The sequence below is a fragment of the Pleurodeles waltl genome, chromosome 10, assembly GCF_031143425.1.
Source record: "Pleurodeles waltl isolate 20211129_DDA chromosome 10, aPleWal1.hap1.20221129, whole genome shotgun sequence".
Classification (NCBI taxonomy): domain Eukaryota; kingdom Metazoa; phylum Chordata; class Amphibia; order Caudata; family Salamandridae; genus Pleurodeles; species Pleurodeles waltl.
The window spans coordinates 969,145,136-969,165,280 of NC_090449.1; the positions used below are offsets into that span (position 1 = coordinate 969,145,136).

At 42.6% G+C, this 20,145-nt stretch overlaps 1 protein-coding gene across 1 annotated transcript in view; it reads right to left on the reverse strand.

Moving 5' to 3' along the window:
• Positions 1-3,280: 3,280 nt before the first annotated feature.
• MEOX2 (mesenchyme homeobox 2) overlaps positions 3,281-20,145 on the reverse strand; it is a 221,233-nt gene continuing 204,368 nt past the window's right edge. The window contains exon 3 of the mRNA XM_069211801.1: positions 3,281-4,002. Within this exon, the coding sequence (XP_069067902.1) occupies positions 3,781-4,002 (222 nt within the window). The 3' untranslated portion in view covers positions 3,281-3,780. The remainder of the gene's footprint in view (positions 4,003-20,145) is intronic.

The following is a 20,145-nucleotide window of genomic DNA, read 5'->3' on the forward strand; positions in this document are numbered from 1 at the left end:
ACTTATTTTCGTATTGTAAGTCAGCTGTCAGAATATGCACATTATGACCAGTTTATAAAAAGAATTACATTATGAAAGACGTAATTCATGAGTGAGCATGATAATTAGTTCCAAGTGTTTGAACATAACACAAACGCTCCTGGCTTACTTTTGAATGAGCAATTGGTATAATTTACATATCTAAACCAGTGGTACCAAGATAATTGGATGATTAGCATAAGTGTTCCTACCATCTATACCAGTATAGTGTTTTTAATTTCGAAAATACAAATTTTTTGAGTTTGTAAAATCGTGCAATTATCTAATTTATTTGTAAAAATTAATGTCGATACTTTGCAATAACAGTAATTCTGCTATACATAATCAACACCGGCCCGAAAATTGAACAATTTGATAAATTTCTAACTTCGTTCCATACCACTTACACCTGTCCTACGAGCCTGAATGATTCATGTGTGAGTCAGATCTATAGATGAACACAGAAATGGATTTGAAAACTGTCAATATCCACAATGCTACATCTTTGTAGATGTTGACATTTGCATTTTCTTACCTCCATCTCTTCTCCGGCCCTCTATTTTTTTCTTCGTTTAGTTCTCATATGTGCTGAGGCCAGTGTACGTCTGTGCAGTCCACGCCCTTTTCTCTTGGAATGTCAACCTGAGGACATCAGAGCCTCAGTAATTCTGCATAAACACTGGACTTGCTAAGAAAAACTTAGGGCATGATTTTGATGTTGGCGGACCGCCTGTTTCTCCATCAAGGAGACGGATTAAATAACTCCATCACCATGATGGAGGTGCAACTGGCCAAATTGAGAAATGGCTGCCAAACAGGCGGTCATTTCTTCAAGCATTGGCAGGAACCGCGTTCACAGTAGTTGCTGTCAATGCTTTTTTAAGTTTGATATACGGGTCCGTCAACATGATGAGTTTCAACAAGAAAATCCTGAAACAGGATTTTCTTTTTGAAAATACAAAAGAAAATGCTCCCCTCGCTAAGGGAGTCCGCTTCCATGGCAAAGGGAGCATGTCCCTTACAGTGGTCAAGTGGGCGGGATCGGAGGGGCACGCTGTGCCCATACTTTTATGATTTATGAAACACCGCTCCCCTGCTTTTTGTAAAAGGATAATGGCCCGAGACGGTTAATTCCAACAGTTTAAATGTCCCCACCAAAATGTCATTCAGTGAGTCTTCGGTGCAGTGAAATCAAAGCCAAGCAGACAGCTAAAGAAGCCTTCCTGCCAGGGTGCCTGCCTGCCTGAAAGAAATGCAAGTGTGAGTTACGAGTTTATCTGCAAATGTAAAGAGTCGGTTCTGGCTTTAATTGACCTAATCACTCGAAGCTTTGTGATGACAAAGATTTATTATTTTTGAGTGGTAGTACAAAGGGTTATCAACTGAACTGTAAAGTGTGTGCTTTCAAATGTAAATGTATTTATATACTACTTTCTACACCAGGAGGTGTTGAAGGGACAGTAATGTAAACAAATTGCACTGCGTACACTCTGGGTATTCCTAAAACCTATATTTTGGAAGAACCATTTTATCTTCAACACTTCACACATTTTGTAGCGGCCTATCATACTGTGTGTAATGCTAGTCTAAAATAATGAAATACATATTCAGAGTTTTTCTGTCAGCCTGTGACCTCGTAGTAGTAAAAATACACAAGTCAATTTTCTCCACTGCAGCAACCAAGACTGGTTCCCTGCTTACACACAGACCTCGGCAGTGCATTAACTAATAGAGGTTTCCTAACGTACTATAGGGAGATTCCCAATGAGCAGCAACTTTTTTCTATTTATTTTTCATTTAAGCTGGATGTTATTTTAAATGTAGCTACCTGCCGGTGAAAGACCAAAAGAAATTACAGAATATTTTATTGTTTTAGCCACACCTTTGACCCCGCCCCTTGCCCACTGACTCTGCCCTCATGGTTTCCTAGTGGTGCTGGCAGTGAAAACAAACCTCTAATTCTGCCCATCTAAATCTGATAGAGGGAATTACAGGTATGCCTCCGAAGGCCCTTACACTACAGGGTCGTTTGACAGTTTTGTTCACGGCGGAGACAGAGTAGTCTCGCCATGATTAAACCGAAGTTCTGCCTGCATCTAAATTTGATGGCTAGACTGCATTCTTGGCAGTAAGGATACGCCGTCCCTGTTGTGACAGAGTATCCTTAGTGCTAGTAATTATGGACCTGAATACGACCCTGACGAAGGGGATTTCTCCGTCACAAACATGACGAATATCCCGCACTCTGTATTACAAGGTCCATAATATATATGGAACTTTAATACGGCGGGCGGGATACCCGTCACGTTTGTGATGGAGTAATCCTCTCTGCCAAGGTCATAATCAGGCCCTAAATCAGGTCCTTAGTCATGACTTGGGGATGGAATTGATGAAAATTAGACTGTCCTTTTTGTTCCTGTGACCTATGTTTATAGCTCTAGACCTTGAAGATCTACTGGGAGAGGCTTCTCTCCCAGTAGAAACTTTATGAGGTGCTGGGAAGAACTACAAACAGAAACCCCCTCTTTTTAGGAATGGGTTCATGTTGTGTGTAGTGTGGCTATGGTTGTTATGAATGAAGGTGGAGATGCAGTGCTCTTTAGTGCCCCTCGTGGTCTGTGATGGGAATGCATTCTAAGGTACATGCAGGCCTCATATGCAAGATGTCAGACAAAATACTCGCACAAGAGTGAAGGAGTGTTCTGCAGTTTGTACTCATTCAAAGTAGGTATGAAAGACTTTGTCATTAACTTACGTTCTACCTTACCTTACTTATTTAAGGTCCGGCCATTGAGAATCAGTCCCACCGCATATGATTTGAAATGATGTTGCATCATAAAAAAGATTTCACAAAAATTGACCTACAGGGACCCAGAGTTATCTGTACACTTGAGCTCCTGTCCTGATGAAAGAAAAAAACATAAGCTGCGCAGCAGCACTGGTGTGAATTAAACCCACCTTTCATCCTCATTCATGACTGCCAGTGCAAATCTGTGTCTAGAAATGAGCAATGCTGTAAAAAGGGTGTCATGTGAGTAGACCTTGCAGAATAATAGAATGATTTCAGGTTCACTATTGGTAAAACACCGAGATTTGGAGAAAGTCCTTGTTAACATTCTGATTTCATTTTGTTTTTAAGTCTTTGTATTGCTAATTATTTTTAGATAGTACAAATGAGAAGTATGTGTTATTACATGGACGTCACCTAATGAATATAACCGATTTGTCGGTACTGCTAAAACGTTTGGTAAAAACAAATATGTTGAAAGGCAAAAAAATCTTTAATTCAGAGTAACTTTTTCCATGTCAAGTGTTAATTGCAATGCAAAGTAGCAAATATAGGCAAATTCAGCAAGATATCTATATACAGAGTCAATACATTGTCCCCAGGGCAGTGCTCTTTGCACTGCATGCTTCAGAAAAATCGAATCCATTTCATGGTCGAAGACAATGTACTTTTTTTCAGTGCAAGCCTAAGCAAAATACCAGTCCCCATTCATCAACATGACAAATGTTTGGAATGTTTATTGTTCGTTTCTCTTCTGAATCTTGGCTCCTAAGACACTATGAAAACATGGCAAAGAGCACTTCTTTTAAAAATCGGGAAAGCAGGCACAATAAGGCAGACTTTTTATTGAGGCCAATAAAAAAACACTTTGCCACAATCCTTTGCGTACAAAAATGCTGTTTCTGTAAGGCTTGCTGTAAATGACGTTTGTTTCCTGAGATGGGAGACTGGCTCTGGTCTCTCTCTGTGTGTCATCAGTGTGTGTGATCAGAGCTCTGGTCACTGTCATGGCTGTCGTCATGTGTCAGGGAGTCAGCCGTGTGCTGGAGTCCCACTGCGCCGATGCCAGATAGTTCAGAGGGGAGCAGGGTTCCTTTTTTCACGTTCACAAGTTCTTTTTCCCTTGCCGCGGCGCCTTGCTGCCCACCTTTGACTCGCTTCCATTTCATACGACGGTTCTGGAACCACACTTTGACCTAAAAAATAAAGAAATAGAGTTTATAGACAGGACTTGAGATGCAGAGATATAAGGGTTGCACGTTTGCTTTTGAACATAAAACAAATGAAAGTGGAATCCCACGTATTGCTCAGTATGTGTAATGTCCACACAGTAGCATCCAAGCTTGAGCTGCAGGTCCAAGGAGGTACATGAGCCAGGTAACTGTGTGTATAGATCAGTGGCGTAGCGTGGGGGGTGCACGGGGGGCCGGCCGCACCGGGCGCAACATCTTGGAAGAGACTAAATCCACGGGTTAGGGGGCGCAAATTACTTGCCTTGCCCCGGGTTAGGGGGCGCAAATTACTTGCCTTGCCCCGGGTGCTGACAACCCACGCTACGCCACTGGTATAGATACATATATAAAAATGTCCATGTAGGTAAGGCTCACTGGGACTGATTACGAGTGTAGGTGCTATTTAGTGCATTTGATAAATAGCAATGCTACGGGTACGTTATTTATTGGGTTCAATACATAGCATCCATTAAAGGCTTCTGGGAATAACATGCGGATTTGGGTGCTTAGCACACCAAAATCTGCATGACGCGCGCAAACGCCATATTGTCGTGTATATAATTATTGGATATGTTACACTCAACTTAGAATTCGGACCCTTTGCAAACAAAGGGTTTACGCAGGGTTTGGAAAATAACAATTTACTCATAATCACACCAACACTGTCTAAATGAATGACCACATTAGTACATTTAAAAAGCTTTTTGAAATGTCACATTTTACAGGTTTTGGTCGAGTGGTGCTCAGAAATAATTCCAGTGATCAAATGTACTCCTATGCACCAGCATTGACAACATTAAATCTGTTGACACTATTGAATCTGTAGTCTCTGAACTCGTCTTAAAAAGCAGGCTGTTAAGATTAAGAGCCTCATTAGGAGTTTGGCAGACGCTTTTCACCGTCCGCCGAACTTCCGACTAGGAGGTTGCGCTGCACAGGCAGACAGTGAACATTACAATGGTGCTGGGCAGCGGGGGCTGCACTGCCCATGGCAAGTGCATGGGCAGTGCAGGGGCCCTCCTGTGGCCCCCTGCACCTGTTCTCTGTTCTCTGCCAGCCTTTTCATGACAGTGAACAGATGCCCTGGCGGATTAGGATCTCTGCCACCGCCAGGCAGCCGGGATCAAAGATCATGGCGGAGCTGGGGGTCTGACCTCCAGGGTTCTAATGTGGCGGTCGGGCCGCCGCATTGGTGTAAGACCACCACACTCGTAATGAGGGCCTAGGTGTCAATTGGAAATCAGCACATTGCAAAAAGTTAGAAATGTTAAATTAAGGCAGCTCAGATGTTTGTTACCTCATGTTATTCACAATTGTACAGCACACATTCTCCTGATAGAATGGCCCTATAGTACACTTCTGGGGCTTCCCATCTAAGCCTGACACTTTTATGGCAGATTGGAGTTTCAGGCCTCCTATGATGATAATGTTTCGGTAGATGCTTAGCTTTTTCTCAGTTGGGTAGGACTTTTTAGGTAAAGAGTTGTGTGTTTATGTTTTTTTAGGGCCTAGGCCTGTAGCTTGGAGGTATCTATCATTTGCTTATGCATTTCTGCCATAAAAGTCTTGAGTAGCATTTGTTTGTGGGTGGTGTATAGTTTTCAGAAAAACAGCTGAATGCTGAAGGTGATAGCTAAATCCACAGCAGTGCTGCTTTTTGAAGAGTGTATGTGAAGTAATCTTATTGATGTTTGTATTTATCAATATAGGTTTCAACTGCATTTGGGAGCCCTCTGTTAACCTAACACATAGCATATCTGATATGTATTAACTATAGGAAGTGTGAGGTATCTTATGTGTTTTGGACATTTGTGTTATTACTTGGTGGCAAGTAATGTTTAACACGTATGATAGCCAACTATATGGCACATCTGAGATAAGTGAAATATAAGAGAGTGTGGCTGTTTAATATGGTCTGTTGTGCAAGTGTGTTGTTTCTTTGTGACAGCTGCTATTTGGAGCTACATGAAAGCCAACTATAAGCTGTATCTTCGCTGAGAGATGCTTTGCCTTATGTGGTCACCTGGATGTTAGTTCAGATCTTCTTCGTGATAAGTTTCTGTTGGGAGCAATATGTTAGTCAACTATGGTACTTTTTGTGCTTTGTTAGCTATATGTGAGATGTTCTCTGTAATGTGTTTCTGTAGGATTTTGTATTGTCCTATGGAAAGTGCAAACCAAGCATACAATGTCATTCTTACATTATTATACAATTTGGAGTCCCTTTATGTGCTCGACATTATACATACTGTTTTCCTACAACTCAGGACAATTAAAGACTATGCACCATGTTGACTCATAAGCAACATATGACAACTATCTGCCTCTTTTCAGGGAATCTCACTTGTCTTTTTTTTTAAAACACATTTTTATTGCTTTTCATTTAACTACATTCATGCATGACACATGTGGCATTTAATTTACATTTTACATGGGTACATGTAGTACTATTTTACTGGGAAATTAAAAGTAAACTAAATATGCCAAATTAGGGATAAGCCAATGTTAGCATGTTTTCAGGAGTGAGCACTCTTCTCTAGTTGTGGCTAGTGCCTAGCTTAAGGATGACGTATAAGTATTAAAGTATTAAAAAGGAAGGTTTAGGTCTGGCAAAAGGTCTATTCTGTCAGGTTTAAATGGCAGTTTAAAACTGCACTACTGGCTGCAATGGCAGGACTGAGACATGTTTTGCAGTGCTACTCTAGTGGGTGCCACAATGAGTAATGCTGTCCACTAGTAGCATGTAATTTTCCAGCCCTGGTTACATGTGGTACCATATCTTAGAGACTTACAAGTAAATTAAGTGTGTCAATTACGTGTAGGCCTGTTTTACCTTGTTTAAGGATAGAGCACTTTAGCACTGGTTAGCGGTGGTAAAGTACACAGTCCTTAGGCCAGCAAAAGGAGATCAGCAAAAAATGGAGGAGGAAGGCAAAATGTTTGAAGAAGGCCATCCTAATGCTGACAGGTCTAACAGTAATGTATCAACAGCAAATGTGAAACAGTGTTATGTTGATACAAGATACATGGCAGGTTATCTTAGACCGTCTATCCTACAACAGTGCATATTCTTAGTACAGTATAGAGGGATAGTTTGGTATTGAGTGCAGCAGTGTTCCTTTTCATTCATATGCATTATTTCCATACCAGATTCCCTCAAAAGCCCAGTCTACTCTCACACTCTTGCTTTCCCTCCATCTTCTGATGAAAACTTTGTGTCTCTCAATTGGGTGTGCTTGTTGCCATGGTCCACTGTCAGGAGGGGGGCAATTTTCTCCTAGATTTCCAAATCACCCTCCGCATTCCCATCCCTTTTAAAATTATTTTTATTTGAGCATAATCCATCAATGTTATAATTTAGTACAATGAGTCACAAATTCATTTAAGCATTTGCCATCCAGCCAGATGATATGTCATGAGCAATTCATTAATTCTTGATTGTTTCATACAATTGTTAACAATAGCAGGTATGCTAAGCATCCTTAGCAGTATAGAGCACAATGGGCAACCTATATTTTTCACACCCCAAGAGTTAGTCCATCCCTTTACCCATAATTTTTTGCCAACCAGTTGGTCAAAGGGACCAGATCATTATCCCCTGCTTCCTTGCACTCTTCCCCTTAAAATTGTACGGTGCCCTCTTAGTGTTATCCATATTAACTAGCCTAGAAAACCATTGTTGTATAGTCGGTGGCTCCACGTCCTTCCAGGCAGTGGCAATTAATAGGCATGCCACCGCTGTAGACGTAAACAAGTCACCACAGATAGCATAAATTGCAGTGTAAGATAAGCCTTCTACTTCAACAGCTTAGACTTCCAAGCCTCAATACCCTCCCTTAATGGAATCAGTTTGATACATCCAAAGGATCAGCATGGCTATACCCGCATCGAGGACAGTTACTATCCACCCAATTGCCCCAGTTGAACAATTAATCAGGGGTATAATACAGTCTGAAAATTATTTTGTAGTGCTGGGCTTTCAACCTTGCAGTCAAGAGCACTTTCATTGCAACATCTATTGAGGCCCGAATATTGAAGTCCTGACTTCCCAATCAATTTTGCCACCCACTTATCCCCTTAATAGTCTAGATCATCTTTTGCCTGATTGTTTAAACTACATAGGTTTGGCCATTCCTATCATTGGGGCAGAGCAACAAGTCTATCAGAATATTCTTCTTGAATGATAATTGAATACCCAGCAGTTTCATTAAACAATTTCTAATCTGTACGTTTTGAAAGTATGATCCTTTTTCAAGGTCATAATCCTGTGGTAGATCTGAAAATATAGAACCCCCATCCAGATTATCACTGCCTTTTCCCACCTGCTAAAATGTCATCATGAAAAACTGCTGAAAATAGCTGGGAATGCCACAAATGAGTATATTGATTTTATTTACTTATTTCAATCTTTTTTTAACCTGGAACTAAGGGCCAGATGTAGCAAAGGGTTTTTCCCATTCTGTGTCAATGGGAAAATGTGTTCGTACATATGGCCCTAAATTTTCACCACTGCTCCAATCACCATAAACGTTACCTTTTTATAATAACTGGGCTCAATCTGTTTTAACAGACACCCAGCTGCTGCGTCACCCAGAACCAGTTTGTGTATATTCGGGGAGGTGTTATCTGTCAGGCCACTTGAGCAAGTTTGATCTTTATGTATGAGTAGAACTCCTATAGGTTGCAGTAATGAAGCCAAATAATAATAGGTAAAACAGGGCACCGCACAGCCTCCATGATCCCTTTGGAGAACCATATATCTGAAAGCCTGACTAACCCGCAAATACTGACATATAAAATTGATGCTCAGACCATCCAGCTCTTTCAACCACTGTCCTTCAAGCTCTAATTGAATAGTTCTAAATAGATACAGTATTTTTGTTAGCACAATCATTTTTAAAACATTGCATTGACTGACTAGCATCAGATGTAACACATTAATCGTTCCTAAGACCTGACTGGTTTTCCCTAACAGGGGTTCAATGTTCAGTCTGTAAATAGACTCTACTGTTGCTGAGATCTTCACCCCAAATAAGAGGCATTGTCCACCTAGCGATTGTCTACCAGTTCCACATTGCTAGTACAGATCAGCTGAGTCTATCCCCTATTAAGGTAATAGCATCTTTCACATGATCCACTGTGCCCCTTTCTAGGATAAACCATGCTGCCATGGCAAGATGAGCCTGCCTATAACCACCCGCAGGCGTATTACTAAAACCTTAGAGTTTACCTTGGTGTCTGCATTCACCAATAATATTGGTCGATATCACACAAGTTTTTCTTGAGGTTTCTCTTTTTTCCTGAATTCAATAATATTAGTGCCCTGCCAGGAGCTGGTCGGAGCTCCTTCCTGTTGAATCCAACAAATCAGTTCCCATAAATCTTTAACAAGCACAGAAGAAAATATTTTATAAAAATCTACTGGGATTTGGTCTTGACCGGCCGCCTCTCCAGAGGACAGCTTCGAAAGAGCATTCTCTACCTTCTCCATTGTGATACCCATATCAAGAAGTTCCGCTTCACCATCATCTACAATACCAAATTCCCCTGTTTGTAGGAAACCGTTTACTTGTTCTTCAGCAGATTGTACATCTCCTGTGTATACTTTTGTGTAGTACTCCTGAAAAACTTTTGTGATATCTTTCGGTGTAGTAGCTCTATAAAGCTAAAACTTCCTTGCCAAAATTTCTGAATAGTAGCCACTAATCTTAACTTTTTTAATGGTAATCACCTGCTGAATTTCATTCCTGTCTTGACCTGCCTGAACCAGGGCCACATGTTGCGGCTCTAAGCATGCTAAGTCAGTGCTTAATTCCCTTATCTCTTTCTCCTGCTGTCTACAGGACTGATCAAAAAAACTGATTGTATTGCCTTTTGCAGCTGCCTTAAATGTGTCCCAAACCACGCATTTGGGAGCGCTACACCTATTGATATTCATGAATTCCACTATCCATTTTTTCATGTGCTCTACATAGTTCACATCTGGAAGCAAACTTCTATTGAATGTCCATCTACCCTTAGACAACCCCATATCCAAACCTGCAATTGCCAATAAAAGTGGATTATGGTTCTAACAACTGCATTGGCAACTACCTCTACCAAAACCAGAAAACAATCCAGCCAGGCATAGTTGGGCCCTGATTTATACGTTTTTGGCACACTGGGAGCAAGCCCATTGCTGCAAACGTACCTAATCTTCGTGCCCTTCTTAGGCCTGAGTATTAATGCCAGCAGACATTGCATTACTATGGTACACCAAAAAAACATGGTGGCTGCCGACAGAGTACAGCAACCACCGGTAACCAGTAGTCTGACACCCCGCCAAAGACCCAGATCATATGTATAAAGGATGCTGTTGCATCAATGTAACCTATTTCATTAAATCTTTGGGGTGTAAAATAGATCCGGTGTGAGTAGAAGAAATGAGATAACTTAAACTTAGCATTACTGGCCAAGAAAGATAACTGTATGAAGGCATTTTCAATTTGCGTTCCACAGTGCAAATAGATATTGTCGTTCTTTTGCACTTTCCTTTATATGAGAGAGTTTTCACAATAAAAGACCCAACTCTGGGAGCAAAATCTGGAAGCAAGCCTTTTCTTTGGGTGAATACTGTAGTCTATATTGTGAGTTCTCTCGTTAAAAATAAAACAGGATATATCAACTTATTGGAGTCGTAAAATTTTCCTGACATTCATATTATTCCTTCTATTCCAACGCTGTTCTTCAGTGCCAGAGATGTGTTTCTTCGGTTATTTCACTGTATTAATTTGAAATGTTTTTCCTGCTTCAGGTTTCACACATTGTCCGGAATGATACCAAATGTAACGTCCTTAGTCTCACATTAACTATTCATCTTCCTTTCTCAGAAGTTGCCCTTTGCAATTGTCCTGTTTTGCACAGAATAAAGTTTACAAAAAAATAGGACATGTACCCACATTGTTGTCTTAAAAATCACACTGTTTCTTGAAGGAAAATTTATTTCGCAAATAATTTTCATCCTGAAACCTGATAAATAAAAAATAGGGAATACGAATAATGGCTGGCAAACACACATGAGCACTTAGTGCACTCTCCCCTCCTTCCACCTCCTCTTTCCCCGTGGCACAGCCCCACCCCTCCCTGCACCTGCTGGCTGAGCTAGGAGATGAAAAATACTGATGAAAATGTAAACAATAGCAAGCTATTGTTTTATTTTCCTCTGCTGGCTCAACCGGGGGTTGACGCCCCTCTGTCACTGCGGAGGAGCCACCGCTAGACCATAGGTGATTTATTTACATCAGCATTATTCAGTCCCGATCCTCTCAGACTTTCAGGTCACATTCAGCATTGTTCAGCAGAACATTTTCCTCAAGAGGCTGTCTGAGATAAAATTCCAGGTTACCACCTTGGCTGGATTTCTTCGTATTTGTCTGATCGAGTTGAAGCTCTTTCTTACCCTCCTTAATTGTAGTGTTTAGTGTTTCCTAGGGTTCTTCGCCTTATACTGATTTGCTTAATGCCTGTGTTGCACCTTTACCTTCTCTTATTATTCTCTTATATTCATGCATTAAGGCTGGACCTTGTCACTTCTGTTGCCGACTCTGAGGGATCCTTAATTCAAATTGTGTTCTGGCTGGCATGTTCCACAAGTTTTCTCACTGAATGTGAAACATTTCCTACTGGATTCTATTGTTTCACATTTTCAAAGACTGTGTGAAGACTCCTTTCCACATGGGCTTCTAGCTCTCATTGGGTTTCTGACTAGAATATTGATAGTCACCCCCTTCTGTACTTTGAGACTTGTCAAAAAGGTTATTTGACTGTTAGAAATTCCAAAATAGGGTTAAAATCTTTCGTTTTCAAATTATTGTAATGTTTTATAGCTCAGTGTTCTCACTGTGCCTATCATCAGCATGCAAACCAATCTGCTGCTGCCCATTATGGCAGACAGAAAGCGCTCCGTCCATTCTGTAATCTCTCTTTGGGCTTCAAACCACACCCATGTCACCTCAGTCACTTACATTGGTTCGTGGGCTTGCCTTTCACAAATGAAATGCTTGTTTTCTTTTGGGGTTGTCCCACAGGTACTCAACTGCTGAAGGTTTTAACATCTAGTATCGACTTCCTTTTGCTGGAGGACCTTTCTGTAAAATTATGGTGATTTCTTATAATAGCTCAATAGCATTAGCCTTCCCAGCTCTCCTCAACTCTGCACCACGCTGATTCAAAGGAAGGCCCAGGCTGGCCCTACTGGTTGTCGGATGTTTGGCCTGTAGGCTAGGAAGGTGGGGGTTGGCTTTCTGCTGGACAGATCCGATTTTATTGCTGGGAGCTAGGCCAGCCTTATTTCCCACAGGCCACGCTTGCTTCGAGATCATTTGTTTTTGCATTTGGTTGGTTGATTCCTGTCGCCTTCAGGGTCACCGTAAGCAGAGCTGACTTTTGGGTCTTAACCCGGAAAAGGGCTGAGGAGTCTGCTGTTGCTTGTCTCAAAGAGTCCAGTACACGTATTATACTGACAGTGTAATTATTCATATGCATTTTAGTTTAATATGATTTCAGTTTAATATGATAAGTTATACCATTGCAATGAATGGCAGTTTTTAAAAGACATAGGCCCTCATTCTGACCTTGGCGGGCGGCGGAGGCCGCCCGCCAAAGTCCCGCCGTCAGGTTACCGTTCCGCGGTCGAAAGACCGCGGCGGTAATTCTGACTTTCCCGCTGGGCTGGCGGGCGGTCTCGTTCAGACCGCCAGCCAGCCCAGCGGGAAAGAGGCCTCCACGATGAAGCCGGCTCGGAATCGAGCCGGCGGAGTGGAAGCTGTGCGACGGGTGCAGTTGCACCCGTCGCGTATTTCACTGTCTGCGCAGCAGACAGTGAAATACATGTAGGGGCCCTCTTACGGGGGCCCCTGCAATGCCCATGCCAGTGGCATGGGCACTGCAGGGGCCCCCAGGGGCCCCGCGACCCCCCCCTACCGCCATCCGGATCTCGGCGGTCCGACCGCCGGGATCTGGATGGCGGTAGGGGGGGTCAGAATCCCCGCGGCGGTGCAGCAAGCTGCGCCGCCGCGGAGGATTCAATGGGGCCGCGGTACACTGGCGGGACCCCGCCAGTGGTGCCGGTCCGACCGCGGCTTTACCGCCGCGGTCGGAATCCCCATTGAAGCACCGCCGGCTTGTCGGCGGTGCTCCCGCGGTCCTCCGCCCTGGCGGTCAAAGACCGCCAGGGTCAGAATGAGGGCCATAGATTTTAATAATAAACTTAGAAACAGTTTTGCTCCAACTGCCACTGCCCCGACGACAAAGTTCTCAGTGAACCAAGAGGAAGGTCAGTTTTTTTTTTGCCCCTATACATGGCCTATGGTGTTAAAATAAATGGCGCAGCATTATAGTCTTTTGTCTTCATGCAGCGCACACCCCATAATGATGTATTTCAAGATGCTCTGGTGTGATGGTTAAGCAAAAGGAGGCACTGTGTAAATAGTTGCCTAGGATCACACATTCTTAAGCGGAAGGCAGGATTGATGCAAGATTTCCTAGTTTCAAGTTGTGCTGTTCAATTACTATATGGTTATCTCTGTCTCCTGTTATAGATCATAGCTGAAAGCTTTGTATTTAATTTGCTGAGACATTAAATCAGTGCACTATGTTAAATGCACCCAAGCTATGAAGGTATGCAAGCTTCACAGGGATGGTTGGTGATAGTGTTTGGGGAGGATCATGTTCCAGTGCAGAATAGAAAATGAAAACCAGAGCACCCAGCCTTGGTCAGTGTAAAGAGACCGTTTGCTCCATGCAGCTAAAAGTCTTTATTCATTCTCATTGAATGACTTCATCCAGGCAATCCTCCTGTGCATCTATTCATTCATTCTGCCATGCAACCATATCTCCAATCTTCATCTATCCATTCAATGATTTCACAAGGTTCTATGACAACAAATGTGCTACAAAGCTACATTTTATTTTAATTAAAAAAAATCTTTGGAGCGGGCACCCTCAAACCTCCTTTCTACATTTGCTTACTACGAGCAGTGTGATGGTTGGAGTGACAAGATTTTCCAGGGCTGCTTTTGGTTCTCAGTCTGCTCTGTTCAAAGAACCCGAAAAAGTGCTGTTCCTTCTCTTAGCAGGTGAAAAAACTACTTTCTTTCTTTCTATTCGGCCGCTGAATCACTTTGTGCTTTTAAAAAACAATTGATAAAATTGACTTGGAAGAACAATTAAACGTGCGCTTTTCGTTATTATCTAGTTCAGCTTTTGCTAATCTCCTTTCACCAGGTAGCCTTGTTTGGCCAGGAGTGTTCTTTACAAAAAAATCTAAATTCCATTCAAATTTCTCACTTTCATCTTCCCCTAACTACATATTCCTTGATTCCACCATCTTACAATATTTTCACCAGTCACATGCACCTCGGCCTCCTTTTAGCTCCATATGTTCTTTCTCTGCAGCACCAGCTCCCTGCCCTGTTACCTCTCTTTACTTCCCATCAGTCACCGGGCTGCTTGCGTCATGAGTTTGCAGCAATAGCAGCAGTCAGGTTTGATGAGAGAGGGCATCAGATAGCCCTGGCACAGCCACCTCCAGCTCTGATCCACATTGCTGTGCTGGAGAGACCCTTTAAGGAGGAAACCGGATAGTACAGACACACGCTTCATTTTTAGCTCTCACTTGAGTCTCGTTTGTGGCCTGTCCTCATTTTGCCTTGTTTCGTATTCAACAGATAAGGCCCAGTACGTACTAATTATGCACCCGGCCTCGCCTTTGAGAGTTTGAAAGCTAATATCCACAATTACCCTTTTGCTGGGTGTAAATTGTATAATGACCCAAAATAAAGCTTCACTACTTTAATACCATCCACCTTCGGCTATGCAAAAGCCACACGTGTTAGCATTATTATTGTTTTCAAGTTGAAGATAATAGCAATTATGAGTAGCACCGGGTGAGGAAAGATGTCAATCTCAACACATCACTGCTAACACCTGGGAGACCCAGAGAGTAGACCCCTCCTTCTCTCCTCGCCTCCCTCCTCTCATTTCGCACATGCCAACCTAGGCTTGCACTGTCACAACACTCCCCTATGGGCAAGTGCTCTATGCACCTCAACCTCCGTCCATGTTGAATTACCCAAAAAAGCCCCCTGTTGTGAAAGAGGCAGAAACAGCTTGAGACTAATGGTGCTGTGTAAATGTCAGCCATAGGCCAGGATCTAGGGTCTGGGTGGCCTACAGTGCAATGAAGCAGGGTGGGAAAGGGCTGGTCTGACAGGCCAGTGTGTGTGCCAGTTTGCTTATGGGCCTATTTTTTGTCTGTTGGGTCGATTTTAATTGTTGATTTCCCTGATATTACCACAAACATTGTCTGCAGCAAGCACAAATGCATGCCGTTTCCCATGCGGTCCAAAACTCCTAAAACTTGTCTTTCCACGTTGAAAACTTCCTGGATTTGCAAATTAGGACCCCATTTTAGATTTCTGGTTTGCTAATAGTGGGGTACTTATAGTTTAGTGAATATTTAATGATGCCAATTAAATAACAAAGATATACATGGGAATTGGATGATTCTTCCCTATCTCCATGGACAATTTTTATCTAAGCGCAATACGCAAAAACAAATGATGTGTCTGTGGCCACTTCTCATACGTTCAGAATGTCAGTTGGGGTAGACGGGGTCAAAGTTACGACCCCTGGCTCCCCCTTGTGACCTCTCATGCTGCCTTTGCGACCACTGGCATCAGAGGTGGCAAAACCAAGGCCAGCAATACAAAGGCAGTTTGTCCTTATGGACCATTGGTCGAGCCTTCGCTTTCTTTGTTTTCTGTCCATTAATACACGGATAGTGTATAATAGGTTATTCACTATTAGTGTAATAAAAAATGTAGTACAGTTAGATGGAATACGACCCTCTCTGGCAGCTGAGGAAAAATGCTTTTTCATGTGTTTTGTGTGTGTGCCTTCAGGTAAGAGTGTTTATCTGAGAGACAGTCTGTGAATGTGTGTGTGTAGGTGTGTGAGTGAAAGTAGAGGTTAAATGGTACATGATGTCACTTCCGCTACCTCTGGCATTTTCGTGCCAAGAGGTTCAGTCCAAAAAAACTGCCTTGTGTTCTCCCTAAAATGTACCAACATAACTACTACAAAAAGTGGTATATTTTTTGCTGTAAAATGTATATTCTCACTCCTTTAATGGTCACAAATGTGACATGATCAAACTGCATTTTCTTCACACACTTTCTGGTAAAAGGAATTGTTGCTAAATGAAGTATTTTTATCATGGGTAGGAAGCAGAACATGGTAAGTAGGTTGGCATTGCACATTTCTTTATGTGTGACCAGGCTTGGGCAGATGGCAGCAGAGATTAGCAGCACCATGAGAGAAACATGGGCAGCTGCACACTAACCCTACCCTCATGAAACAAGGGCAGCTGCACACTAACCCTACCCTCATGAAACATGGGCAGCTGCACACTAACCCTACCCTCATGAAACATGGATGGCTGGACACTAACCTGGTTTTGAAGAAGGGCGGATAAGTAGGCACAAACTCACCTTTATGTAATCACTACTTTTGACTTTACTTTACCATTAAAATAATGCTACCTTATTTACCAGTACTATACAACCTCCCCTGAAACAGCCAACTGCTATAAAGGACCAAACCTATTGCATTAGTAAGTGCTTGTTTTAAATGAGTGTCATGGGGTGTGCAGATGAAAAATATCACACATTAACACACGCCTAGGGGCAGATTTACTAAGTTTTCATGCAACACAGCACAGCAGCAAAAGTTGCTGTTCTGTGCTTTCTTGCATGAAAGGGATTAGATATTGTGCTCTTTCACCCTCCAGCACTGGCATGGTTTAGGCTACCTTGTGGCAAATCACACACCCTTGCACCATATTATACGGGTGTTTGCTGGATAGTCAAGCATAGGTTTTGTACTGAAAAGGTACACAATACTAAACTTTGACATAGTTTAGCACTTTTCTCACTTTGTATTTTTCTAAGTGCAATACACATGGAAGTTGGGAAAGTCTTTAGAAAAGAAAGCTTTCTCCAACTTTAGGCCTTCTTAATATTCTTGCAAATTCATGTTTAACTTTTTTAGTAGACATTGCTTTGCATCAAAATCCATGAGTGGTGGCATATGAGAAAACATGTCCTTCCCATGAAATGCCCCCTCGATCCAAAGTAGCGCATTGAAATACTTTGCTTTACATTAGGCTTCTTTCCAACACAAATCAGGCGTTGTGCTGGATAGTAACTCCCAATATAAAAATTTGTAATACGTTTTATTCACTTTTATGATGCAGACCAGTGCAACGTGTTAATTCTGCCCTCTAGTTTTAATGCTTGAGTCTACAAATTCGTATGCAATGCTCCTCCTTTTTCTTCATCGTCGTGGGAAACCCGGTGAATGGAAGCGTCTCTGTCCTGTACTTCAGATAGTGCAAGTGGAAAGCTGTATAGTTAAAGAAAGTAATTTAAAAATACATCTGGCTTCCATTGGAAGAATTAAAGACTGGTGTGATGTGTGCTTAACAGCAGAGACCTGAAACTGTCCAAAGTGCTATTTGGATGGTTGCCTTTATCGGAGATTTTCAAGAAACTGTCAATTTTGCATTACTGTGTTCCAGACTGGAAATGGCATATGTTAGTTCATAGTTCAGTTTTGTTATGGATGTAAAAGAGCGAAGATTTTTGCAGATTTAACTGTATTTTTGTTGTGTTGTCTCGGACGCCATTTATCATCAATTTATTATCAACTCGGACGCCAAGAAATCTTGTTCTACTTTTGGGGAAATCCTTTCTCCAGCAAAAATGTTTAACAGTCATAAAGGAGGATTTGCAAAGTGGATAAGGCAACAAACAAGATCAGGAATGTGGGCATTTAAATTGGATAGTTTTAAGAAATAAAAAGCGACCTTGTATTCAGGCACAAAAATATCAAAATAAGTGATGCTTCCTCTCATGTGGACATCCACATATAGAATACAAATAAAAAAAATCACCTCTTTCCGTCTCTCACACTGCTCCCCTTTACCTTTCATCATCGCAAGTGCTGACCAGATTTTCTTCCAGTGTAACATCTAGGCTAGGGAAACAACAATTTCAGACTTACATACCAGAAACAAATTGACACTCAGTGGTTTGTTAAGACTAAACGTTATGTTGAGGTTCCAATAAAAAGTGTATGGCACACTGCCATCGAGGATGAACTGCCACTGCCATGCACAATATGGGAAAACAACCTTTCATCTACCTACTTTGCAAGGTTAAAAAGGTATACCTTGAGGATGTGGCCAAGTCACTCAAGATGGTGGCTGTCCCTCTGTGAGCTCCTGGCTTGCTGGTAGAGACATTACTCTCTCCTTGAAGGAGAGCCATGGATCTCTGTCAACCCCCGATCCCGACGGCACCACCCGCTTTCCCGCTAAGTTATGGGGCAGCATGGGAGGCTTGCAGGCGAGTGTGGCTGAACGTGGACCTGTGGTGCCACTATGATTGCCTACCAGATTCGAATGACTTACAACACCAGCAGCATAATATCCTTTTCAATGAGTACTTTCCAGTGGGGTGAAATGGTTTGATTTGCTCCAAATGTTGGTTTTATGCAGTTTGTAATTTACACTATAGGGGTGAGAGATGCTTTTGTGTTGGAAACGTGGAGGGAGGGCATTGGGGTTTTTGGTTGGGGTGGTTTGTCCTTTTGTTTTTGTATTCCATGCACCATGCCGTTTACACCAGGAGCTCCTGAGGATGGCCATCTTGATTTACAAACGCTTGCCCATGATGGTCTCATCTTATGTGTCAGACTTACAGGGTCTATATATCATGGTGGAAAGGGTGATAAGTGGGCAGATTTATAACCTCATGAGTGTCTATGTCTCGTCCCAGTTGGCAGGTCTCATACTGGACGCAGTGAGGGAGGTTTTAGAAAGCCTTCCCAAGGGTGATGTACTCCGCCTTTGACAGCTCTAGGATACCGGATGGCTCCCCATCTGTGGCCTCTCGCCTGGTGGATTAGGCATCCAGTCTTGGACTCTGTGATGTCTGGCGTGTCTGGAACCCTCTCATACTAGTTTATACCCACACCTCAGTCGACCACAAGACCAGATCGAGTATTGATCATGTATTTATGCCTTCCACTGACTTGCTGCACATCACGGTGTCAGTTATGCTCCTCAGGGGGATTACAGATCACACTCTGGTGGCTATTCAACTGGAGGGGTGCACAAGGATATCACCCTAACTGACGACTTACTGCATGGTGTCACATGGATGCTGATGCCGTTGAGTTTCTACTACTGGAACTCAACACCTTTTTGGCACTGAATGTAGGCTTGGTGAACTGCCTGGGAAAGCTCTGGGTGGATGGAAAGGCTTTCATGAGGGGGACTGCACGTACACTTGTCTGCTCCTGGGGTAAGCAGAAACTATTGCAGATCAAGGGGCTGGAAGCTCGTATAGCCTTGGAAGACGAGCATTCCACCACAGATGAAACTGAACTGCATCAAGTGGCATTGGATAGGCTGGTGAGACAGGTTTCTCTTGACAAAGCCAGGATGTGATTGATGGCATCCTATAGTAAAATCTTTAGTTGTGGGGATAAGTCAAGTAAGCTTTTTTAATGGCTGGCTACTCATGACCTAATGGATAGAGTGGTCCCTAGCGTCTTGGACCCTGACCAGAGACCAGTTACAGAGGCCCATGATATTGCCACCACGGTCGCAGATGAGTTCCGCACTCTAAATGCACATCACCTGAGACCTTCACACTAATGCTCTTCCCCATGGACCTGCTGCTGTGTGCCCTCATAGGCATCTGATGCAAGGAACCTCAATGAAATCGACATGGCCCTATCAGACATGAACCCCAGTGAAATACCAGGCCCAGACGGCTTCCCAGTGGAGTACTACCAGAAGTTCTGGAAATCACTGCTGTCCCATGTACTGCTGCTATATAATGATGCCATAGTGAAGTCTCACTTTCCTGTGGAGCTAAATAAGGTGATCATAGTGGTCCCACATTAGGTGGGTTGGACCCCAGTGAACTGCACATCATATCACCTGATTTTGCTTATTAATTCCAAATGTAAGGTATATGTCAAGGTAAAATCCAACAG